At 44.3% G+C, this 26,631-nt stretch overlaps 1 protein-coding gene across 1 annotated transcript in view; it reads left to right on the top strand.

Moving 5' to 3' along the window:
- acox1 (acyl-CoA oxidase 1, palmitoyl) overlaps positions 1-26,631 on the top strand; it is a 109,953-nt gene that overhangs the window by 57,828 nt on the left and 25,494 nt on the right. Inside the window, 3 exon segments of the mRNA XM_038777335.1 lie at positions 1,259-1,374; positions 3,167-3,336; positions 21,754-21,916. Of these exon segments, the coding sequence (XP_038633263.1) occupies positions 1,259-1,374; positions 3,167-3,336; positions 21,754-21,916 (449 nt within the window).

Raw genomic sequence — 26,631 nt, 5'->3', positions numbered from 1 at the left:
GCCCTGAGTGCCTACTAAGCCAGCCTTGGGACACAAGTACTGCTGTTTGAAGCGTTGAATACCCAATGGGACAATGTCCACTAAGGCTCTACATGCTCATGAGTTAGCAGTCGTTACTGAGACCTTTTGTCTTTGGATTTTTTTTGCCCAGAACCTGCATGATCTAGGGTGCGTGATCAGGCCCAGCCTGGAATTCGAGGCCAGATAATTGGAAGTCCGGTGGTTCGTTATAGAAACATTGAGAATACAGAATCATAAATACCTACAGTGCAGAAGGAGGCTGTTTGGCCCATCAAGTCTAAACCAACCGCCTGAAAGACCACCCTACCTAAGCCCAATCCCCGTCTTATCTCCAAAACCCCACCTAACCGTTGGACACTAAGGGGCAATTTAGCATGGCCAATTCACCTAACCGGAACATTTTTGGAGTGTGGGAGGAAACCGGAGCATCAGGAGGAAACCCACGCAGACATGGAGAGAATGAGCAAACTCGACAGTCACCCAAGGCTGGAATTGAATCCGGGTCCCTGGTGCTGAGAGGCTGCAGTGCTAACCACTGTGCCACTGTGGCACCCAGCAGGAAGAGGCCATTTGACCCTTCGAGCCTGCTCTGCCATTCATTATGATCATTATTCAATTCGATAGCCTGATCCCGCCTTCCCTCCCCGCCCCATATCCTTTGATCCCTTTTGCCCCATATCTATTTCTAACTGCTTCTTGAAAACATAAAATGTAATGCTACTGAACCTGTGGCTTGGACTAATAATCTGGAGACATAAATTCAAATATGAAACCACTGGATTGTCATTAAAGATCCATCTGGTTCCCTTCAGGGAAGTAAATATTCTAATGATATGATTCTAGATCCACATCAATGGCCGGAGTTCTCCGGTTGTTGCGATTCACTTTTCCCGCTGGCAGGGCACCTCCACCAGCAGGTTCCCGGTGACGTGGTGTGGTTACTTTGGGAAATCCTGTTGACAAGCAGCGGGAAGATAGAATCCCGCCGCCAGTGAACGGCACGTGACCGAGAATAATGCGGCTGGGCGACTGGAGAATCTCGCTCCATGTGATTGACTCTTAACTGCTTTCTCAAATGGCCTAGTAAGCCAATTGAGGCAGTTAACTTTCTCAGGGATAATTAGGGATGGACAATATGCTGACCTTTACTCAGAGTCAACGTCATGTGAATAAATTGAGAAAAAGGGTCTGACTGGATTGTTGGCGGTGTTGTTTCACTGATCTCTGTGTTCTCCAGGTGTAGTGGTGGGTGATATTGGACCAAAGTTTGGGTACGATGAGGTGGATAACGGTTACCTGAAGCTGGAGAACGTCCGTGTTCCACGTGAGAACATGCTGATGAGATACGCAAAGGTAAAGTACGATGTCTGGTGTGGAATGCTTATACAGAAAATGTGGTTAGAATATGCCTTACTCACAGTCTCTGTTCATGATATTTTTATCTGTAAGGCCAACCCCTAAATACTGATCAAAAGCAGAACTCTATGCAGCAAAGAACATAAGTACTAGGAGCAGGAATAGGCTCTACTGTCCTGCCCATTCTCCATAACCCTTTAACCCATTACTACTTCAAAATCTATCTCCTCAAATTTACTCAATTTCCCGGTATCCACTGCGCTCTGAGGTGACCCTTTGAGAGAAGTAATTTCTTCTCATCTCTGTTTTAAATCTGCTACCCCTTATCCTAAAACTGAATTAATTATTAAAACTTTGAATTTTTCAAGCAACGTTAATGACAGTATTTCTACTGATAATCCAGCTTCCTCTCGGTCATTCAGTAACCTCTCCTCACCTGCACATGTTACTGACAATTTCTACTGATGTTAATCCACCTTCCTAACATGCTGTGCTTAGTAGCTTCTCTAAGTCCTACCCTGTATTATTGACTGCATCACCATTTAGTCTGTCTTCAAAAAAATAGCTGAACGTTTGTTTATGCCTTTGTTGTATCAAAATACTCTAAAATGTATCACGCTTAGAATCATAGAATCCCTACGGTGCAGAAGGAGGCCATTTGGCCCATTGAGTCAGCATCGACCCTTCGAAAGAGCACTCCACCCACATCCACTCACCCATCCACCTAGCCCTAACTCTATAACCTAACTCACGCACTAAGCGGCAAATCTATCATGGCCAATCCATCTAACCTGCTCATCTTTGGGCTGTGGGATGAAACCGGAACACCCGGAGGAAACCCACGCAGACCCTGAGAGAACGTACAAAATCCACACAAGGCCGGAATTGAACCTGGATCCCTGGCGCTGTTCGGCAGCAGTGCTAACCACGGTGCCACCGTGCCGCCCTTCTATATCATAGAATTTACAGTGCAGAAGGAGGCCATTCGGCCCATCGAGTCTGCACCGGCTCTTGGGAAGAGCACACTACCCAAGGTCAACACCTCCACCCTATTCCCATAACCCAGTAACCCCACCCAACACTAAGGGCAATTTTGGACACTAAGGGCAATTTATCATGGCCAATCCACCTAACCTGCACATCTTTGGACTGTGGGAGGAAACCAGAGCACCCGGAGGAAACCCACACACACACGGGAAGGATGTGCAGACTCCACACAGACAGTTACCCAAGCCGGAATCGAACCTGGGACCCTGGAGCTGTGAAGCAATTGTGCTATCCACAATGCTACCGTGTAGGTGAGGAATAAGAATGGGCACAAGAGGAGATGGCATTGCACGATATTTGCAGTCGTGCATTCAGACATACAGTCATTAACATGACATTGGTGGGGGGAGTGAGGGAGAGGATGCTGGATTAATGTCAGTCGAAATACAATAAGAATGGAACAGTGAGTGAGAAGTGTATAATGCTGAACCACGGACACTTGGTTGAGAGTTGGCACCAAATTAGCGATGTTGCTCTGAATCTGGGAAATGGGTTATGCCACACTGCTGCTAAAGTGCGGGAACCACTCTTTGCAACCAGGTAGGGCAGAATACAATGAGGTTTACCCTATTTAAGATAGCATTCTAACTTATCTAAGAATACTCGTTTCAGAGAGTGGAACTTGAGATGAGAAAATAGTCCATTTTCCATTGTACTGTTCACAGAAGAAACAGCAGACTCTCATTGATTCGCATATTGAGAACACGGGTGCAATGAATGGGTTTTCTTGGCTTTGTTAAAGGTGATGCCAGATGGTACATACATGAAACCTCCCAGTGATAAGCTGACCTATGGCACGATGGTCTTCATACGTTCAATGATTGTGGGAGATTCGGCACGTGCATTGTCTCAAGCATGTACCATCGCCATCCGCTACAGTGCAGTCCGACACCAGTCAGAGCTGAAACCTGGGTAAGTTCTGCATTTTGTATTCAGAAATGTGAGAGACCAACAGAACATACAAATTAGGAACGGGAGTAGAACATAGTACAGCACAGAACAGGCCCTTCTGCCCTTGATGTTGTGCCGAGCTTTGTCCAAAACCAAGATCAAGCTATTCCACTCCCTGTCATTCTGGCATGCTCCATGTGCCTATCCAATAACCACTTGAAAGTTCCTAAAGTGTCCGACTCCAATATCACAGCAGGCAGTCCATTCCACACTCTAACCACTCTCTGAGTAAAGAACGTACCATAGGACATCCCTCCTGTATCTCCCACCCTGAATCTTATAGTTATGGCCCCTTATAACAACTACATCCACCTGAGGAAATAGTCTCTGAATGTCCACTCTATCTATCCTCCTCATCATCGTAAGCCACTCGTCCCCTCCAGCCTGTTCCGCCATTCATTAAGATTGTGGCTGATCTGATTGCAACCTCAACCCCATATTCCTGTGTAACCCTAAATCTTTTCCCCCCTTGTTTATCAAGCACCTACCCAGCTCTGCCTTAAAATATTCAAAGACTCTGCTTCCACTGCCTTTTGGGGAAGAGAGTTCCAAAGACACTCAGCCCCCTGAGCGAAAAAATGTCTCCTCATCTCTCTTTGAATGAACGACCCTTCATTTTTAAAACGGTGACCTCTGGTTCCAGATTTTCCCACAAGAGGAGGCATCCTCTCCACATCCACCCTGTCAATACCCCTCAGGATCTTATGTTTCAATCAAGTTGCCTCTTACACTTCTAAATTCCAGTGGATAAAAGCCTTACCTCTTCAACCTTTCCTCATAAGGCAACCCACCCATTCCAGCTATTAGTCTAATAAACCTTCTCTGAACTGCTTCTAACACATTTACATCATTACTTAACTAGAGAGATCTAAACTGTAACAATATTCCAGATATGGTGTCACCAATGCCCTGTACAACTGAAGCATAACCTCCTTACTTACCGTGGGCAGCATGTGGCACAGTGGTTAGCACTACTCCTGAGGCACTGAGGACCCGGGTTTGAATCTCGTCCCTGGGTCACTGTCGGTGTGGAGTTTGCACATTCTCCTCGTGTCTGCGTGGGTTTCACCCTCACAACCCAAAGATGTGCAGGGTTTGGCCATGCTAAATTGCCCCTTAATTGGAAAAAAAATAATTGGGTATTCTAAATTTATTTTGAAAAACCTTACTTTTCCAATCAGTTCCCCTCGCAATAAACAACAACATTTATTAGCTTTCCTAATTATTTGTTCTGCCTGTACACTTGCCTTCTGATACTTGCACTGTGATACTTGCACGAGGACACACAGATCCTGCTGAATCTCGGACTTCTGCAATGTCTCACCACTTACATAATTTGCTTTCCTTTTGTCTTGATGCCAAAAGGTTAACTTTCACATTTGCCCACGTTATACGCCATTTGCCAGATTTAAATTCTTTTTTAGAGTGTCCAATTAATTTTTTCCAATTAGGGGGCAATTTAGCGTGGCCAATCCACCTATCTGCGCATCTTTGGCTTGTAGGGGCGAAACCCACGCAAACACGTGGAGAATGTGCAAACTCCACACAGACAGTGACCCAGAGCCGGGATTGAACCTGGGACCTCGGCGCTGTGAGGCAATAGTGCTAACCACTGCGCCACCCTGCTGCCATTTGCAATCTCTATATTGAAGACCTATGCAAAATACCTGTTCATTACTTCTGCCATCTCTTTACTTTCCATTCCCCAGACTCTCTATAGGACCAATGTTCACTTTATTAACTCTTCTTTTATTTAAGTACAGTATCTGTAGAAACTCTTACCATTGGTCTTTATATTACTGGCCATCTTTCTCGTGTACACTCTCTTCCTCCTTAGTCATCTTTTTGTCATTCTTTGCTGTTCTTTATATTCTTTACAATCTTCTGACCTGCCACCCATAATAATCTTTGATGTGTCACCATATCAACTTGCGCAATTATATGCTTTTTCATTAAGTTCGATACTGTCTTTAACTTTAAGTTAACCACAGATGGTGGACCCTCTCCTTTGGAATTTTTCTTTCTCATTGCAATGTGTTTGTTCTGAAATATCCCTTTAAATATCTGTCGCTAAACCTCTAGCAGGGTAGCACAGTGGTTTTCACTGTTGCTTCATAGCGCCAGGGTCCCAGGTTCAATTCCCGGCTTGGGTCACTGTCTGTGCGGAGTCTGCACGTTCTCCCTGTGTCTGCGTGGGTTCCCTCCGGGTGCTCTGGTTTCCTCCCACAAGTCCCAAAGGCGTGCTGTTAGGTGAATTGGACATTCTGAATTCTCCCTCAGTATACCCGAACAGGCGCCGTAATGTGGTGACTTTTCACAGTAACTTCATTGCAGTGTTAATGTGAGACTACTTGTGACAATAATAAAGATTATTATTGACCCTTCCCTTAACCTCATTTTCCAATTGACTTTAGCTAGCTTCACTTTCATGCCCTCATAATTGCCGTTACTGAAGTTTAATATACTTATCTTGGACACGCCCTTCTCTCCCTCAAACTGAGTGTAAAATTCAATCATATTCTGATCTCCATCACCTCGGGGTGCCTTTACTATGAGGTTTATCAATTAATCCAAAATGTTGCACTAACTAGATCTAGTATAGCCTGCTCTCAAGTTGGCTCCGTAACATGCTGTTCTAAAAAACTATCCTGAAAACATTCCGGGAACCCCTCATCTACACTACCTTTGCATATCTAATTTTTCCAGTTGATATGTAGATTAAAATCGTCCATAATTATCGGCGTACATTTCTGACACGCTCCCACTGTCTCTTCTTTCATACTCTGTCCTACCTGTCCAAGCTGCTTCTACATCCTGGTTTCCTGAACTTAGGATTTCCCTCTCTAATGTGCTTATACCATCATTAATAAACAGAGCCCCTCTTCCTCCTTTTCTGAACTTGCTGCCCTTCCTAAATGCCACTTAACCATCAATATTGAGGTCCCAATCTGTGTTATTCTGTGGCCATGTCTCTGTGATGGCTATCAGATCGTACTTCTTAATTTCTCTTTGCATAATCAGTTCATCAGTTTTGTTTCGAATGCCATTTGGGTTTAGTTACAAAGCCTTTAGTTTTGTCCTTTTATTATTTTTGCAGCGTCTAGCCTTATCTGCTGATTTAGTCTGAGATTTGTACTCTGTCCCTTCCTGTCACAGTCCATCATTTCTCATTTAAGTAACTCCCTCTCTTCCTTTGTCTCTACAATATCTTCCCCCTTTGATTCCTTACCCGCACTATTCTGTTTCAAGCCATCTCTACTTCCCTAATTTCGGGGCTCACTTCAACATCAGCCCCAACAAGGCTCAGATGTTGACTGTCCCATATATAGATCCTACTCAAGCCGTACCAGCCTCCCCGAATAGGCGCCAGAATGTGGCGACGAGGGGCTTTTCACAGTAACTTTATTTGAAGCCTACTTGTGACAATAACTGCAAGTTCCTTCCCAGGTCTGAGCAATTGTCTCAAACCCTGGCACCATGCAGGCAGCATAGCTACTTGCACTCTTGCTCTTTGCTACAGAGAACAGTATCAACTCCACTAATTGCACTGTCCCTTGCTACCACTACATTTGTTTGTGCTCCCCCCATTTGAATGAATCGTAGAGTCATAGATGTTTACAGCGTGGAAACAGGCCCTTTGGCCCAGCTTGTCCATGCCACCCAGTTTCTATCACTACGCTAGTCCCACTTGCCCGCATTTGGCCCATATCCCTCTCTACCTCACCCTGCCTATGTAACTGTCTAACTTTTTTAAAGGAAAAAAATTGTACCTGCCTGTCTTGGAAATCATAATAAAGACAAATTCCTTGAGGTTCGATTTAAGGAAGTTTATTTACACAAATATATTTGTGGAGAGAGAGTGTTCCAGCTGCAAAGCCATTGCACTGCACTCTGAGATTCGATTGAAGACAGCATGTTTTATAGTCTGAAATAACAGTTTGAAGTAAACAGACATGTTTATATTAAATGGACTTTGGAAAGTACGTAAGGTGGAACATAAGGGGTTGCCAATTCAACGTCTGATCACACTGACTTGTGCCGACTGGGTAGGTTCCATATGTTTTATGTTTCCTAAAGCATATGCTGCCCTTTGGGACTCTAGTATAATTGGGAAGGATCAAACTGGGTGGCTGGTATGTTACATTAAATCTAGGCCACCACCATCCTTTAAACCTATTCATATCATATCCAGCTAATCTCCAATCTAACATATTCTGTGTATCTTCACCATGCCCTGTACTATTTTGTCTTAGAGCCCATTCTGCTATCTACTGGTGAATGGGAGAGGTCGCACAGGGAAGCCCTCCCCCAAGCATCTGGGAATTTGTGTACAAACCCAACTACTGAATTTATTTACCCTCTCTGCGTATGAGTGAGACATGTATATTAAGGTGTTAGTATGCAGTTTACCCTCTACATGATGTTGGATTAATATGATAATACATAAGAACAGCAGCGCCGCCATTCTCTTCAGGTCAGCGTTTCACTAGTACTCTCAAATGTCCGTATGATGTAGTTGCGGTTGATAAGCCAGTGGAAAATCAGACAACTGAAGTGTTGAAGGACAAATATCCTGGGATTTTTCCGGATTGTATAGTAACAAGGTCACAAAGTCACAGGTTAAGAAAGAGGAGAAATCAAAGAGTGAAGATGAAGTTGAAGTTGAATCACATGAGTTGCGTGGATCCCAACTGGCTTTTCTTTTACCTTAACGGCCGTTCGGGTTGTTAGTAGCACTTGGTAGGGTCCATTCCACCTAGGAGAGAAAGAATCTTTGTTTAGTGCTTTTACATATACTTGATCCCCAGGTTTAAAGGGTGTGTATTTCCCTCTTTTGGATGCATCTGAGCCTGTCACACCTTTTCATGTTTTTTTTTGGTTTTTTTTATTTTTATTTTTTAGCAGTTTCACACATGGCCTGGGCATATTTTAGTGATGCCTCATCTGCCCATATTAAGGCTACGGCTGCTGGAGTCATTTGGGGTTTAGTTCCAATTGTCATAGGACGTCCCATTAATATCTCATGCGGGGTTAAACCCGTATTACAATTTCTTTGATTTTGCAGGGCATACATTACTATGGGTATAGCATCTGGCCATAGCAGCCCATTTTGCTGACACACTTTTGTAACTGCAGTTTTAATTCTTCCATTCGCCCTTTCCACCATTCCTGAGGATTGTGGCTGTTATGGTATATGCAATTTCCAATCAAATCCCATGGCTTCTGTTAGGGCTTTGGTCAATTTGCTAGTGAAATGAGTTCCCCTGTCACGTAAATACTCATTTGTATCCCAAACCTAGGTATTATTTCCTTTAACAGAATATGTACCACTGTTCTAGCATCGTCTCTTTTGATTGGAAAGGCCTCTACCCGCCGTGAAAACATGTCCACTATCACCGATTATTCCTTTGACACATCATACATGCACTTCAACTCCATCTTCACTCTTTGATTTCTCCTCTTTCTTAACCTGTGACTTTGTGACCTTGTTACTACACAATCCGGAAAAATCCCAGGATATTTGTCCTTCAACACTCCAGTTATCTGATTTTCCACTGGCTTATCAACCACAGTAGGCATCACTCCCACCTGCGAACCAGCTATATCATTACCCAAGATAAACTGTATTCCTGGACAAGATAGTTTCTCTATTACTCCTACTACCACCAGGGGCTGGTTTAGCTCACAAGGCTAAATAGCTGGCTTTTAAAGCAGATCAAGGCAGGCCAGCAGCACGGTTCAATTCCCGTACCAGCCTCCCCGGACAGGCGCCGGAATGTGGCGACTAGGGGCTTTTCACAGTAACTTCATTGAAGCCTACTCGTGACAATAAGCGATTTTTATTTCATTTTTCATTTCACTTCACCGCTCTTCACTGGACTTTCCAACCTTACCTTATATAATGGAACACTACTCCTCTCACCCTGAATTCCACATATTACCACCTTTTCTGGCAACATTCTTCCCAAACTACATAACTCCTCATCTCTTACCATCAAAGATTGACTAGCTCCTGTATCTCTTAAAATTGTGACATCTTTACCTGCTCCTCCTGATACACATGAGTAAACTTTACCCGCACACGTAAATTCTTTAAAGAGATCTGGCACCTTCTTATCAATCACCTCTTGATCAGGCTGTACAATCTTTTGCACCCCCTTTCGCTTCACTTGGCCTTTCCTTCACCACTTTACCAAACCCCACTGTCTTGTCCTGTTTTACCACATCAACCTTCCCAGTGCTTTTCTTCAACCACCAACACTGTGACTTTACATGGCCTAGTTTATTACAGTGAAAACATTTGAAACTTTTCATTTCTTTTCCACCCTCCTGGATTTCTTTTTAAATCTGAGGTACACTCTCTTTATTGTCTCCCGTTAGATCACCTTTACCGTTACCACTTGAGTATTTCTCATGTCCCCAGTTTCTATCCCTCACAGGCTGAAACTTATGTTGTAAACCAAACTTTGATTTATGAACTAATTCATAATCATCTGCCATTTCTGCTGCTATTCTCGCAGTTTTAACCCTCTGCTCCTCCACATGAGTTCTCACTACATCAGGAATTGAATTTTTAAACTCCTCCAAAAGTATAATTTCTCTGAGAGTTTCATACGTTTGGTCTATTTTCAAAGCCCTTATCCATCTATCAAAATTGTCTTGATAGCAACCTGCTTTTAGCCAAGAGCGATGCTCCTGTAGGGAGGCTGGCTCCTGTGCCTGTTTTAACTTTGGTTCTGTTATGGTGGATGGAAGTTCAACTGCAGCCGCTTGCAGTTGTGGCTGCTGCTTGAGAGACAATTCCTTTGCTATTTTATTAACAAATCTATTGGCGCATGAGACTTCATCGTATGCGCGTCACACTTTAAAACGGCTATCTTGCTGGGCAGCTGAACAGCATCTAGTAAATTTAAAACCAGTTTAGCATGTTTAATAGGTTGGCCGGAGGAAGTTATGAATCCCCTGTTTTTCCATAATTGGCCAAAATCATGTACTACCCCAAAAGCGGATCGGGAATCATATAAATATTGACTGTTTTATTTTTAGCTAGAATACATGCAAACTATTCGGCCGCTTGAGCAGACATTCCCGAAGGCAGAGCAAAAGCTTCCAATATCTCGAATGGAGTTACTATTGTACAGCTGGCCTGGAGGGTCCTATCATTTGGTCGGTTTGCTGACCCATCGGTGAAAAAGATAATGTCTGGATTTTCCAGTGGTGACTCAATAAATCAGGTCGAGGAGTTGTGGTGGCTTCAACCAATTGTAAACAGTCATGATTATACATATGTTCTGCTTCCGAGGGAGCAGGCAAGAGTGTTGCAGGGTTGACAGCTGGCGCTCGCTTTCAGGTAAAGTTGGTTTTAGAGAGGATTACTTCGTACCCAGTGCATCGAGCCGCAGTAAAATGCTGCGTTGCGGATGCAGCAGCAAAACTGATTTTTTTTCTAATATGGCCGCTGTGGCTGCTACTGCTCTTGAGCAATTGGCATACCCTTTACCACAGCACATAGGGCCACCGAGTAATAGGCAAGGGGTCTTTTCCCTCCTCAATGCTCTTGCACCAGGATCCCTATTGCAAATCACCCTGCTTCATTCACATAAAGAGTAAAGGACTTGCTGAAATTAGGAAGTCCCAAGGCAGGGGCGCTAATCATGGCTTGTTTCAAATTACAAAATGCTGCTCCCTCTCTGGGTTCCAGGTAACAACTGAACGGGCGTCCTGTAGGGTAGCCTTGCGCAATACTGCGGCCACCTCTCTATAGTCCGGTATCCACTGCCTGCAATAGCCCATCATGCCAAGGAAGGTAAAGGTCAATTTTCCGTGCACGGAGTTGGAACGTTCAGACCCAAGCCTCCGCTGTCCTTGCTGCAGCTGTAATCCCAAGTACTGAACTGTCTCCTGACAGAATTGCAGTTTGTCCATTGAGACCCTATGCCCTCTTTCTGCCAGATGTGATAATAACAAACTGTTGACAAACTAGCCCTCCCTCTGAGGCTATCAATAAATCGTCATCATATTGAGGGAATGTTGAGCCTGCAGACAACTGGCACTCGTTCAATCTTTTTTAATACTGTTAATTCTGATATGTAAAGGTTAATAGATATTGACTTTCCGGGTGCAATGGTATGGAGAAAAAGGCTGAGAATGTATCCATTGTTGGTGGCATAGAGGACAAAATTACATTTGTGTCCGGCACCAATGGAGCAATAGTGATAACAATTTTATTGATGGCTCTAAGATCTTACACAAACCACCACTCGTTGGGTCTTCCTACTTTTGGAATGGGGAGTATAGGGATGTTACAGGGGCTTTGTGTTCTCTTCAGCACCCCTTGCTGTAATAGTGCATTGATCACTCCCTCTGTCCCTCTTTCTGCTTCCGTTGCCAACCTGTATAGTTTTAAGCAGGGCAGGGCAACATTCTTCTGTAACTGCACCCTATGCGCTGGGGCAGAATGTACTTTTTCAACATGATTTTTGTGTTGGGCCCATAGATGTGCCAGTACCTGGACCAGGATTGAAGGGAGTAAATGATGGCTCTCTCGGGGAGGTTGTTGTCTTTCAAATGTAGCGGGCTATTTCTCCTCATTCCAGGTCACTTTGCCCTCCTGTTTGCCATAAAATTCTATCAGGCAATTTCGTCCGTCCATTTCAATATAAATCCCATGTATTACTTTTTTCCTTTGGATTCTTTGATCACTTCTCCTATTTGATTTGCCTTAGTGGGATGTTTTACAGCCAATGTTAAATGGGGTTCTGAAGTTAAACCCATCCTAAAATGGTCCCTCTGACTTTGGGTCAACTGTACTAACATTCCTGATCCCACAACACCGAAAAATAAAAAAGAGTGACATGCAATGATGTCTGCTGTCCTAAGTGACTTTGCGTTTGTAAATTGTATGTGTGCTCATCCTCACGAGCATACCAAGCCGTGCAATGGGTCACTATATTCTCTTGCCTGGACTCTTTCAGGTGTTTTAATAGCTGTGCCCAAGGTTCATTAATCTTTTGTAAGACTTCCTGCAGTTTTTAATTTTTTTAAAACTGTGGTAATGTAAGGGTTAACGTTCAGCTGTCAGCATACAACACAGACACAGAGCGATCGGGTGCAGGCTCAGAAGTTATTAAATTTTGCAGCTGGTAAGCTCGTATTTGAGACAGTACTATAGACATTCCATTATCAATGCAATGTATTACCGCTCCTAATTTGCAGAGTGTCTGTCTGCCTAAGAGGGTCAGATGTCGCGAGTTGCGTTACACCCTTCATGGGAGTTAAATGCTTCTTGGCCCCTTGCATGATAGCTTCTTTCCCTCTATTTGCGAATCAGTGTTCGAGGGGCTCATTTCCTTCATTCAAATGGTTATCATTATTGGGAACCCAGCCCCCATTTATGCCGGGTGGGACTCAACCCTTCCTTCAAAGCTGGCCAAGGTGCACCATAAAAGTATTTTAGAAGCAGCAAAACATCCCCTGGGAGTGGGCTATAAATAACACACATTTAAGTCAATTTCCAATGATTGATTTTATAGTCATTAGCTATTCTTAGAGACATATTTTTCTTTGTCAATTCAGAAAAGGTCAACTGTCTGCTGAAATAGTTAATGTTTCCTGCATGAACTAAGGGGAGGAGAACTTGGAATTATGCCATTTACGTTTTTTCACGTAATCTAAAAACTTATTCATATTCAATTACTTTTATTCGTAAAGGCACGTTCTTTCTTTTAAACTGATCGTAATTTCCAATGTTTCAGTTCATTAGAGAAATTTCAACAAAAATCACTTAAGTTATAATCCCTGACTCAATGACAGATGATAAAAAATACATTAGCACTTCATGCTTTGACTAAAATTAGTTGGTTAAACAAAACACACAGATTTGCACAGCTCACAAATATCAGTTAATCGGTAGCCTTATCTCACACACAAATCTGAATTCTCTTTTTCTACCTTAATCTTCTATTTACATTGCTGCCTACGGCGCTGAGGACCCGGGTTTGAATCCCGGCCCTGGGTCACTGTCTGTGTGGAGTTTGCACATTCTCCCCGTGTCTGTGTGGGTTTCGCCCCCACAACCCAAAAGATGTGCAGGTTAGGTGAATTGGCCACGCTAAATTGCCCCTTAATTGGAAAAAATAATTGGGTACTCTAAATTTATAGAAAAAAAAAAAATCTTCTATTTACTTTTACTGCCCTGTTTTTGTTTCCGAGAGGGGGTCAGCTTCATTAGATTCCTATGCGGGACATGTAGGTTTTCCTACCTCATTCTGTTGCTTTACGATCGTTTCTTTTCATTTTCTTACTCATTTTGACTCCCTTATCTGTCTTTTTCAAGGAGTTCAACTTCTTTCTTGCTCCAGAGGCTTCGGGACGACCTGTGAGGGAGCGTTGAGTTTATTGCTCATCGTTCCTTCTGCAAAATACTTTAGAACCGTGTCGCGTCTTTTCGTCCGACGTCACTTCGTCCAACGACACTTCGTCCACGTCTTTTGGTCCAACGTCTTTTTGTCCGCACGTCTTTTGGTCCAACGTCTTTTTGTCCAATTATCCAATTACAAATTTAGCTGGACTTACCTGGTGATTTTTGTTAACTAGAAATAACTGCAAATTATCTTCGATGTAGTGCAGTAACACAGACAATATGGAAAACATTGCAAACATTGTTAGAAATACTTGTTTAGAGTTCGAATGCTCTTATTTGACTGTTAAGTGCATGAAACTAGAAAGTATTTCTGAACGATAAATGTCAGCTACAACCAATCCATTTAAATTAGTAACTACGAAGCACATTCCTAAATCCGGTGTCAGCATCAAACACTTCCAGGTCGGAATTAAAGTTTATTTCTATTTTGTCCCAACAGCGTGTGCTGCTGCGCGAAGATTATTAGTTTCTCCATTTCCCACACTAATATTCATGGCTTCTCGGAATGAGCTGCCAATTAGTGCCCAATTAGAGACAGTTTTGTGGTACATGTCCGTGCCAACTGGATACTGAATGGAGACTGCCCAAACTCTATTTAGCCTGGCCCCTTACAAGCTAATTACATCTGACAGCACTGGGGTTGCGTTTAGGTGAAAGGCCAATGTCTGATCAACGGGACCAACCCTTTCCCACAAAACTTCATAAAATGTAGCCGATTTAATTTATTTTTAAAAATCTGCGAGGGACATGCAGAGCGTTGTCACCTCACACCTGTGAACTTCTGTTAAATGAACGTTTGATAGTTCATTAAGGGAGGCATATGCAGGGTGTACTTGATTTTCCGGTGATTGACATTTTAAAATATATCCATTATTTGGGGCACTGGCGCCTGGCATATTTTAATGCAAAGGTCTTTGCAAAATGTGAAATGACAGCTTTGCGTTTCGCAGATATTAAACTGATTGTCGGAAGGAACTTGGTTCCCGTAAGTACACTAACACAGCAAAATCTGAATCAATCCGTACATGATCGGAATATACATTATTCAATATAAGATTTCAACCCTCTGCTAGGTAAAGTGCAAACACCCCTCTTGTAGGAAACACATACGAAAGGTGTATCACAAGGAATGGCGTGATTATGACAAATTGCAGCATCGGTTTTCAGTGATGTCCCCACTGCTAGTTACAGAGCCCGATCAAATTTAGACTGAGTAAATGTTCTGTTTATATAATCCCTATTTCAATAATCCACGCAGAGATCAACTCTGGCAATATAAGTCAAGTTACAAAAAGTCTTTGACAAAAAAAATCATCGGACAAAAAGACGTTGGACCAAAAGACGTGGACGAAGTGTCGTTGGACGAAATGACGTCGGACGAAAAGACATAGCACCCTTTAGAACATATATATAACAATAACAACGACCACGGAAATCATTTACAATGACTACAGGGAGCGCACACCGGTGCTTATCCTTTCACGAACCTTGAAGTCTTTTTCTTTTAAATTTTAATCTCTAAGGCACCTTTTTTCTTTTCATGCAGCTATCATTAATTTATTAATTAAGATAACTCTCCTAGCATGAGTCACTGGCCAGTAATTAAGGCTGCCGAGCCCCAGACTCCCTTTTCAGCTGGGGTCGCGCTATGGCTCTCTCCCTCTCAGCTGAGAGAGTCCTGTTTAGAGATTCGTTTCGGGGTTCACTTCCCGTTAAATTAGAGAAACTGCAATGACTACGCCAATTTGTCATGGAAATCATAAGAAAGACAAATTCCTCGAGGCTCGATTTAAGGAAATTTATTTACACAAATATATTTGCGGAGAGTGTTCCAGCTGCAAAGCCATTGCACTGCACTCTGAGATTCGATTGAAGACAGCATGTTTTATAGTCTGAAATAACAGTTTGAAGTAAACAGGCATGTTTATATTAAATAGACCTTGGAAAGTACGTAAGATGAAATACGTAGTATTCTTGCCCTTGGCTAAAAACAACTCGAATACACATTTTGTTATCTTTCGGAGGACAATGTGTTTTCATAATAAGGCCAAGACCAGAATATTAAGCAGTATTTCATTTATGTTACCTGACCTACTTATTTTAGTCCAAAAGCAGTGTTGAACTACAGTCAAGCATTTCCCAGCATGCTTCGAAGTTGGTTTATGTTAATTTCCCTTGCACACTGCCTCTACCACTGCCTCTGGCAGCTCATTCCAGATGCTCACCTGTGTGAAGAAATTTCCCCTCTGGTCTCTTTTGTATCACTTCCCTCTCACCTTAAACGCATACCCTCTAGTTCCAGATTCCCCTACCTTTGGTAAAAGATGTTGACTATCTACCTTATCTATGCCCCTCATCGGACAACACGGTGGCGCAGTGGTTAGAACTGCTGCCTCACGGAGCCGCGGTCCCAGGTTCGATCCCGGCTCTGGGTCACTGTCCGTGTGGAGTTTGCACACTCTCCCCTTGTTTGCGTGAGTTTCGCCTCCACGACCCAAAAGACGTGCAGATTAGGTGGATTGGCCACGCTAAATTGCCCCTTATTTGGAAAAATGAATTGGATACTCTAAATTTATTTTTAAAAATCTATTCCCCTCGTTATTTTATAGGCCTCTATAAGATCACCCCAAACGCTCCAGGGAAAAAATTCCCAACCTATTCAGCCTCTCCTTATAGCTCAGACCATCAAGTCCTGGTAGCATCCTCGTAAATCTCTTCTACACTCTTTCTAGCTCAACAATATCCTTCCTATAATAGGGTGACGAGAACTGACACAGTATTCCATGTGTGGTCTTACTCATGTCTTGTACAACTTTAACATGACGTCTCAACTCCTGTATTCAATATTCTGACCAATAAAACCTAAAATGGTGCCATGGTCCGTCGGTTCATCCACCCTGCAGCCCCCGTTCTCATCCAAACAAGTTGAAAGAACCCTTGTCCTCTGGGTCCCCTTATAGAATTTCATAGAATTTACAGTGCAGAAGGAGGGCATTCGGCCCATCGAGTCTGCTCCAACTCTTGGATAGAGCACACGACCCAAGACCACACTTCCACCCTATCCCTATAACCCAGTGACCCCACCCAACATTAAGGGCAATTTTGGACACTAAGGACAATTTAACATAACCAATCCACCTAACCTGCGCATCTTTGGACTGTAGGAGGAAACCGGAGCACCCAGAGGAATCCCACGCACACACAGGGAGAATGTGCAGACTCCGCACAGACAGTGACCCAAGCCGGGAATCGAACTTGGGATCCTGGAGCTGCGAAGCAATTGTGCTAACCACTATGCTACCGTGCTGCCCTTGTCACAGCCTCCTGTCCTTGATCATCATCCAAATCAGAAGATCCCTATCCTAAGGAGTATGATTGTCATAGAACGTGGAACAGTACAGCACTGTACAGACCCTTCGGCCCACGATGTTGTGCCGACCACTTATCCTAATCTAAGATCAACCTAACCTACACCCCTTCAATTTACTGCTGATCATGTGCCTGTCCAAGAGTCGCTTAAATGTCCCTACTGACTCTGACTCCACCACCTCCCCTGGTAGTGCATTCCACGCATCCACCACTCTCTGTGTAAAGAACCGACCTCTGACATCTCCCCTATACTTTCCTCCAATCACCTTAAAATGATGACCCCTCATGACAACCATTTCAGCCCTGGGGAAAAGTCTCTGGCTATCCATTCTATCCATGCTTCTCATCACCTTGTACATCTCTATCAGGTCACCTCTCTTCCTTCTTCGCTCAGGTGAGAAAAGCCCCAGCTCCCTCAACCTTTCTTCATAAGACATGACCTTTGGGCAGCACGGTAGCATGGTGGTTAGCATAAATGCTTCACAGCTCCAGGGTCCCAGGTTCGATTCCCGGCTGGGTCACTGTCTGTGCGGAGTCTGCACGTCCTCCCCGTGTGTGCGTGGGTTTCCTCCGGGTGCTCCGGTTTCCTCCCACAGTCCAAAGATGTGCGGGTTAGGTGGATTGGCCATGCTAAATTGCCCGTAGTGTAGTAAAAAGTAAGGTTGGCGGGGGGGGGGGGGGGGGGGGGGTTGTTGGGTTACGGGTATAGGGTGGATACGTGGGTTTGAGTAGGGTGATCATGGCTCGGCACAACATCGAGGGCCGAAGGGCCTGTTCTGTGCTGTACTGTTCTATGTTCTATGTTCTACCTCCAGTCCAGGCAGCAGCCTGGTAAATCTCCTCTGCACCCTCTTCAAAGCAGCCACGTCCTTCCTGTAATGAGGCGACCTATTCCAAGTGTTTTATAAAGCTGCAGCAAAACCTCACGGCTCTTAAACTCAACCCCCCTGTTAATGAAAGCCAACATACCATACGCCTTCTTAACAACCCTATCAACCTGGATGGAAACTTTGAGGGAACTATATATGTGGACCCCAAGATCCCTCTGTTCCTCCACACTTTCAAGAATCCTGCCTTTACCCTGTATTCAGCGTTCAAATTCGACCTTCCAAAATAAATCACTTCACATTTCTCTAGGTTGGACTCCACCTGCCACTTCTCAGCCCAGCTCTGCATCCTGTCAATAACCTGTTGTAACCTGCAACAGCCCTGAACACTATCTACAACTCCACCAACCTTTGTATCATCGGCAAATTTACTAACCCACCCTTCTACTTCCTCATTCAAGTCATTTATAAAAACCACAAAGAGCAGAGGTCCCACAACAGATCCTTGCCACTGGTCACCGACCTCCAAGCGGAATACTTTCCATCCACTACCACTCGCTGTCTTCTTTTAGCCAGGCAATTCTGTATCCAGACAGCCAAATTTCCCTGTATCCATGCCCCCTGACTTTTTGAATGAGCCGAACATGGGGAACCTTATCAAATGCCTTACTGAAATCCATATACACCACATCCACAGCCCGACCTTCATCAATGTGTCTTGTCACATCCTCAATGAGGCTTGTGAGGCATGACCTGCCCCTCACAAAGCCATGCTGACTATCTTTAATCAAATTATGTTTTTCTAAATAATCATAAATCCTATCTCTCAGAATCCTTTCCAGTATTTTGCTCACCACAGACGTAAGACTGACTGGTCTGTAATTCCCAGGATTTCCCTATTCTCTTTCTTGAACAGGGGAACAACATTTGCCTCTCTCCAATCACTCCAGTGGAGAGTGAGGACGCAAAGATCATCGCCAACGATGCAGCAATTTCCTCCCTTGCTTCCCGTAGTAATCTTAGGTATATCCCGTCTGCCCCAGGGGACGTATCTTTCCTGATGCTTTTAAAAATTTCCAGCACATCCTCCTTCTGAGTATCAACCTGTTTGAGGCTATTAACCTATGTCACGCTTTTCTCACGAGCAACAAATTCCCTTTCGCGAGTGAATACTGAAGCAAAGTATTCATTTAAGGTCTCCCCTACGTCCTCAGACTCTAGGCACAGGTTTCCTCCACTATCCTATTGACCCTACTCTCACTCTGATCATTCTCTTATTTCTCACATAATGTAGAACACTGTGGGTTTTCCCTAATCCTTGCTGCCAGGGCTTTGTCTTGCCCCCTTCTAGCTCTCCTGAGTCGATTTTTGAATTCCTTCCTGGCTACCTTGTAACCCTCTGGAGACGTGCCAGATCCTTGCTTCCTCAACCTTACATAAGCTTCCTTCTTCCTCTAGACTAGAAGCTCCACTTCTCTTGTCATCCAAGGCTCCTTCACCTTACCATTCCTTCCTTGTCTCAGTGGGACAAAACCATCCAGCACTCGCAGCAAGTGCCCCTTAAACAACCCCCACATTACTGTTGTGCATTTCCCTGAGAACATCGGTTCCCAATTTATGCTCCCCAGCTCCTGTCTAATAGCAGTATAATTTCCCCTCCCCTAATTAAATACCTTCCCATACTGTCTGTTCCTATCCCTCTCCATGACTGTGGTAAAGGTCAAGGAATTGTCTACATAGTGAGTCAGGAATCCTTCCTGGACACACCCGACAAAATCTGCCCCATCCAAACCATTTGCACTGAGGAGGTTCCAGTCAATATTAGGGAAGTTGAAGTCACCCATGTCAACAACTATGTTTCTTCTGCACCTTTCTGTCGTCCAATCTGTTTCTCCATCTCTCTGCTGCTATTGGGGGACTATAGAAAACTCCCAATAAAGTGACGGCTCCTTTCTTGTTTCTGACTTCCACCCATACTGACTCAGTAGACAAACCCTCCTCAACTACCTCCTTTTCTGCAGCTGTGATGCACTCTCTGATTAACAGTGCTACTTCACCTCTTTTACCTCCATTCCTATCTGTCCCTGGTCAAAGTGGCTAAGCAATTCTGATGTGTCGCAGTGTCCGCAGTTCAGCCTCCAGTTCAATGACTCTGAGCCGAAGCTCCTCAAGCCGCAGACGCTGACTGCGGACTTGCTTGCCCTGGATTGCCCTGGATTGTCCAGAAACTCCCACTTATCACTTAAATTTATCACAAATTACAGTATATTTTAAATCTTAGAAATTAAATGGATCTTGACCAGTAACCAGAAACTCCCAAACAGCTTTCTCCTTTCCCTGTGGTCGAGCAAGAACCAATTCCTACTGAGTGAAAAGCAAAGCAAAGGAGTACCTCCCTCACCAAATTCCCTCCGATCACTAAATTCCCTCCGATCACCAAATTCCCTCCGATCACTAAATTCCCTCCGATCACCAAATTCCCTCCGATCACCAAATTCCCACACTCCGTTGAGGTTGCACTCCCGTGCTGGTCGCACAAGAATGTCTGAATTTTTATGTTCTGAAAAAAGGGACTAGCTGAACCCCGGTACAGAATGAAACCAGTTTGAGCTAGTTTCCTTAGTGAATTATTTCAGCTGCTACCAGTGGATAGCTTCTATCTCGCTGCTTAGGCCCCTGGACGATAATTGGAATTTCAACAGTACTTGCAGTTAAATGTTAAACACAAGCAATATTAGATTTTTTGAAATATATTTAAGTTTCCCTCTGCTCCCCATACACTATCACACTCCATGGCTCCATTACACTCAAATATTGTCCTCCATTTCATTAGGTGAAAGCTGTAGCACGGTGTATTGAGTTCCATTGCCGTGGTCTCTGCTGTACTGATTTATCACAGTTGGTGTCGATTTTAGGATGCTCATCCTAGCTTTGTTCCCCCGAGGCTGGAGAAGAGTCGTTTTTCCTCACCTTGTTGCTGTCTGGAGACCAAATTGTCAGGGTTTAACTATCCTTTAGTACATGGAATTATTAATGTTGAGGCTGTAGAGACCTTTTTGTTTTGAGTCTGATCAGATATGAACCCGAATACTTTATTATAAGCTGGGAACAAATCCACAATACCTTTGTCCTATATTCTCATGAGTAGGCATGTCTCCACCCTTGTACCACCCTTGCCTGAGAATATGCGATAAGTGAAGGTCCGTAATGAAAGGAAAATCATTTACTGAGGGTTGCTTATTACCTTTGTTGGATAAAAAGAATGAAGCTTTACCCAGTCATAATCATACGACCTCCACCGATCGCTGGCCCTCTCTATCCAGTCCCACTGCTTCACTACTCCCCCGCCCCCGAGTATAAATATGACCTTTTTCCAATTCCCTCCAGCTTTGACAAAGAGTCATTAAGACTCAAACGTTAGCTCCCTTCTCTCTCCCCAGATTCTGTCAGTCCTGCTGAGATTGTCCAGTATTTTCTGTTTCTGTTTCCAATTCCAGCATCCACAATAATTTCCTTTTACCTAATGTAATGTGTAGTGATAGTTTGAAATTTGGTGTTCTTGCGTTTGTCCTGATAGGTGTAAGACAAAAAGCTACAACAACATGTCTCTCTATTCAGCAATATCTCTTGATACCCTCATTCCCCATTTGCACCAATTGACCCAAAATGCATAGATTGCCTTCATCTTTTGTATGTGATGCAATGTAATTGCATCTTTAGCTTCTGTTTTAAGTAATATCACCTGTCTTTTATCTCCAGTGATCCAGAACCCCAGATACTGGACTACCAGACTCAACAGTACAAGCTCTTTCCATTGCTGGTGACGGCCTATACGTTCCGATTTGTAGGAAGCTTCATGAGGGAGATGTACCATCGCATAACTGGGGACATGAACGATGGGGACTACAGCCAGTTACCTGAGGTATGGGGTGTGCTTTGTCAGGCTATGCTGCATTATCCTAATTGATGTGCCCTGTTTTTGTCTTTTGATTGACCAGAGGTATAGAACATAGAACAGTACAGCACAGAACAGGCCCTTCGGCCCTCAATGTTGTGCCGAGCCATGATCACCCTACTCAAACCCACGTATCCACCCTATACCCGTAACCCAACAACCCCCCCTTAACCTTACTTTTTATTAGGACACTACGGGCAATTTAGCATGGCCAATCCACCTAACCTGCACATCTTTGGACTGTGGGAGGAAACCGGAGCACCCGGAGGAAACCCACGCAAACAGGGGGAGGACGTGCAGACTCCACACAGACAGTGACCCAGCCGGGAATCGAACCTGGGACCCTGGAGCTGTGAAGCATTTATGCTAACCACCATGCTACCCTGCTGCCCCAAATATGTGGAGCCTACAGTGGTTAAGCTTCGTCAGAGCATCCTCTGGAGTCCCATGATCTAGTTGGAGACATCTTCTGAGCAGAATTGGAGAATACACAATGTTAGAGAGAAGAGCAAGTCACTGTTGATGTCCTTATTGAGATTTCCCCCAATCCCTTTGCACTTACAATTTCTCCTCTCTTCTGGGGGCCACAGTTCATTGGTTGTTGACTGCCCTTTCCTACCACTCCTCATTCTGACTGTTTTTTGAGTGAGTCGAGATGATGAGACTATTTAAGATGAGATACATTGTGGCCCAAATGGCTTCTTTGTTTAATTTCTCACTCTTCTCAAATTGTTGAGCTTGGCCAACAGTGCTATGTTCTCTAAATTGACAATTTATCCACTGATTTAAACATTTGCTCTCTCTGGCGCACCATAGCTGCTGTGTCCTACCTACGGGATGTGTACTGCAGTCAAAACATCTTCAACAGCATCTCCCAGCGGGCCCATAATCCTTCCCATACTCTCCAGTGGATCCATAAGACCATAAGATATAGGAGCAGAATTAGGCCACTCGGCCCATTAAGTCTGCTCCGCCATTCAATCATGCCTGATATTTTCTCATCCCCATTTTCTTGCCTTCTCCCCATAACCCTTGATCCCCTTAGAACATAGAACAGTACAGCACAGAACAGGCCCTTCGGCCCTCAATGTTGTACCGAGCCATGATCACCCTACTCAAACCCACGCATCCACCCTATACCCGTAACCCAACAACCCCCCCTAACCTTACTTTTATTAGGACACTACGGGCAATTTAGCATGTCCAATCCACCTAACCCGCACATCTTTGGACTGTGGGAGGAAACCGGAGCACCCGGAGGAAACCCACGCACACAGGGGGAGGACGTGCAGACTCCACACAGACAGTGACCCAGCCGGGAATCGAACCTGGGACCCTGGAGCTGCGAAGCATTTATGCTAACCACCATGCTACCCTGCTGCCCCTTATTAATCATGAACCTATCTTTCTCTGTCTTAAAGACACTCAGTGAATTGGCCTCCACAGCCTTCTGCGGCAAAGAGTTCCACAGATTCACCACCCTCTGGCTGAAGAAATGCCTCGTCCTCATCTCTGTTTTAAAGGATTGTCACTTTAGTCTGAGATGGTGTCCTCTGGTTCTAGTTTTTCCTACAAGTGGAAACATCCTCTCCATGTCCACTCTATCCAGGCCTCGCAGTATCTTGTAGGTTTCAATAAGATCCCCTCTCATCCTTCTAAACTCCAATGAGTACAGACCCAGAGTCCTCAAATGTTCCTCTTACGACAAGTTCTTCATTCCAGGGATCAGTCTATGCCTAAATTCCTCCTTCCAAAGTGCATAACCTCACACTTTTCCACATTGTATTTCATTTGCCACTTCATTGCCCACTCTCCTAGCTTATCCAAGTCCTTCTGCAGTCCCCTTGCTTCCTCAATATTACCTGCCCCTCTTCCTTCTACAGATCTTTGTATCATCTGCAAACTTAGCAACAGTGCCTTCAGTACCCTCTTCCAGATCATTAATGTATGTTATGAAGAGTTGTCCCAGCACAGACCCCTGAGGCATGCCACTAGTCACTGGCTGCCATCCTCAAAATGGCCCCTTTATCCTCACTCTCTGCCTTCTGCCAGTCAGCCAATCCTCTATCCATCCCAGGATCTTACACTTAACACCAAGCCTCAGGGGTCTGGGCTTTTAAATCATTTAACGGTCTCCTATGCGCCATCTTGTCAAAGGCCTTCTGGAATTCTAAATAAATACTTCCACTGGTTCTCCTTGTCGAAGTTCCTTGTTATCTCCTCAAAGAACACTTAACAGATTTGTTTGACACAACCTCTCTTTGACAAAGCCGTGCTGACTCAGTCCTATTTTACCATGCACTTCCAAGTACTTTGCGATCTCATCTTTAATAACAGATTCTCAAATCTTACCAATTTTTTTTTTTTTTTTTTTTAAATTTAGAGTACCCAATTATTTTTTCCAATTAAGGGGCAATTTAGAGTGGCCAATCTACCTATCCTGCACATCTTTGGGTTGTGGGGGTGAAACCCACGCAGACACGGGGAGAATGTGCAAACTCCACACAGACAGTGACCCAGGGCCGGGATTCGAACCCGGGTCCTCAGCGCCGTAGGCAGCAATGCTAACCACTGTGCCACCGTGCTGCCCCTCAAATCTTACCAATGACCGAAGTCAGGCTAACCGGCCTGTAATTTCCCGTCTTCTGCCTTCCTCCCTTCTAAACACTGATGTTACATTAGCCACCTTCCAGTCCTCTGGGACCCTTCCTGCCTTCAGTGATTCCAGAAAAATCATCACTAATGCCTCCATAATTTCCTGAGCTATCTCATTTAGGATCCTGGGGTGTAGTCCCAGGTGATTTATCCACCTTCAGACCTTTCAGTTTCCCAGAACCTTCTTCGTAGTAATGGTCACAGCTCTCACCTCTGCCCCCTGGTTCTCCTGGAACCCTGGCATCCTACTGCTGTCTTCCACCATGAAGACTGATGCAAAGTAACTATTCAGTTCGTCTGCCATTTCTTTGTTTACTATTATTACTTTTCCAGCCACATTTTCCTGTGGTCCAATGTCTATTTTTGCCTCTCTCTTACCTTTTATATATTGAAAAAATCTCCTTCTATCTTCCTTTATATTACAAGCTAGCTTGCACTCATACTTCATCTTCTCCCCCTTATTGCTTATTTAGTTGTCCTCTGCTCGCTTTTAAAGGCTTCCCAATCCCCTGGTTTCCCACTTATCCTCGCCACTTTGTATGCTTTTTCTTTAGCCTTTATGCTGTCCTTTACACCCCTCGTCAGCTATGGATGCCTTGTCCTCTCCTTATCATGTTTTCTCATCCTTGGGATGAATTTCTGCTGTGCCTCCCTAATAACCCCCAAAAACTCCTGCAATTGCTGTTCTACTGTCTTCCTTGCTAGACTCCTTTTCCAATCAACTCTGGCCAGCTCCTCCCTCATGTCTTTGTAGTTACCCTTATTTAATTGTAATACCGTTACATGGGGGGGTTTAAACTAATTCAGCAGGGGCATGGGAACCTGGATTGTAGTTTTGGGGTGCGAGAGATTGAGAGTAGAGAGGTCAGGAGCACAGATTTGACTTCGCAGGAAAGCGGCAGTGTTCAGGTAGGTGGTTTGAAGTGTGTCTATTTCAATGCCAGGAGTATACGAAATAAGGTAGGGGAACTGGCAGCATGGGTTGGTACCTGGGACTTCGATGTTGTGGCCATTTCAGAGACATGGATAGAGCAGGGACAGGAATGGTTGTTGCAGGTTCCGGGGTTTAGGTGCTTTAGTAAAGTCAGAGAAGGGGGCAAAAGAGGGGGAGGTGTGGCGCTGCTAGTCAAGGACAGTATTACGGTGGCAGAAAGGGTGCAAGATGGGGACTCTTCTTCCGAGGTAGTATGGGCTGAGGTTAGAAACAGGAAAGGAGAGGTCACCCTGCTGGGAGTTTTCTATAGGCCACCTAATAGTTCTAGAGATGTAGAGGAAAGGATGGCGAAGATGATTCTGGAAAAGAGCGAAAGTAACAGGGTAGTTGTTATGGGAGACTTTAACTTTCCTAATATTGACTGGAAAAGATATAGTTCGAGTACATTGGATGGGTCGTTCTTTGTACAATGTGTGCAGGAGGGTTTTCTGACACAATATGTTGACAGGCCAACAAGAGGTGAGGCCACTTTGGATTTGGTTTTGGGTAATGAACCAGGCCAGGTGTTAGATCTGGAGGTAAGTGAACACTTTGGAGACAGTGACCACAATTCGGTGACCTTTACATTAGTGATGGAAAGGGATAAGTATACCCCGCAGGGCAAGAGTTATAGCTGGGGGAAGGGCAATTATGATGCCATTAGACATGACTTAGGATGTGTAGGTTGGAGAAGTAGGCTGCAAGGGTTGGGCACACTGGATATGTGGAGCTTGTTCAAGGGACAGCTATTGCGTGTTCTTGATCAGTACGTACCAGTCAGACAGGGAGGAAAGGGTAGAGCGAGGGAACCGTGGTTTACCAAAGAAGTGGAATCTCTTGTTAAGAGGAAAAAGGAGGCCTATGTGAAGATGAGGCGTGAAGTTTCAGTTGGGGCGCTTGATAGTTACAGGGAAGCGAGGAAGGATCTAAAGAGAGAGCTAAGACGAGCAAGGAGGGGACATGAGAAGTCTTTGGCAGGTAGGATCAAGGAAAACCCAAAAGCTTTCTATAGGTATGTCAGGAATAAAAGAATGACTAGGGTAAGAGTAGGGCC

The sequence above is a fragment of the Scyliorhinus canicula genome, chromosome 18 (genome assembly GCF_902713615.1).
Source record: "Scyliorhinus canicula chromosome 18, sScyCan1.1, whole genome shotgun sequence".
Taxonomy (NCBI): Eukaryota; Metazoa; Chordata; class Chondrichthyes; order Carcharhiniformes; family Scyliorhinidae; genus Scyliorhinus; species Scyliorhinus canicula.
This window is presented reverse-complemented; position numbering and strand designations above follow the sequence as displayed.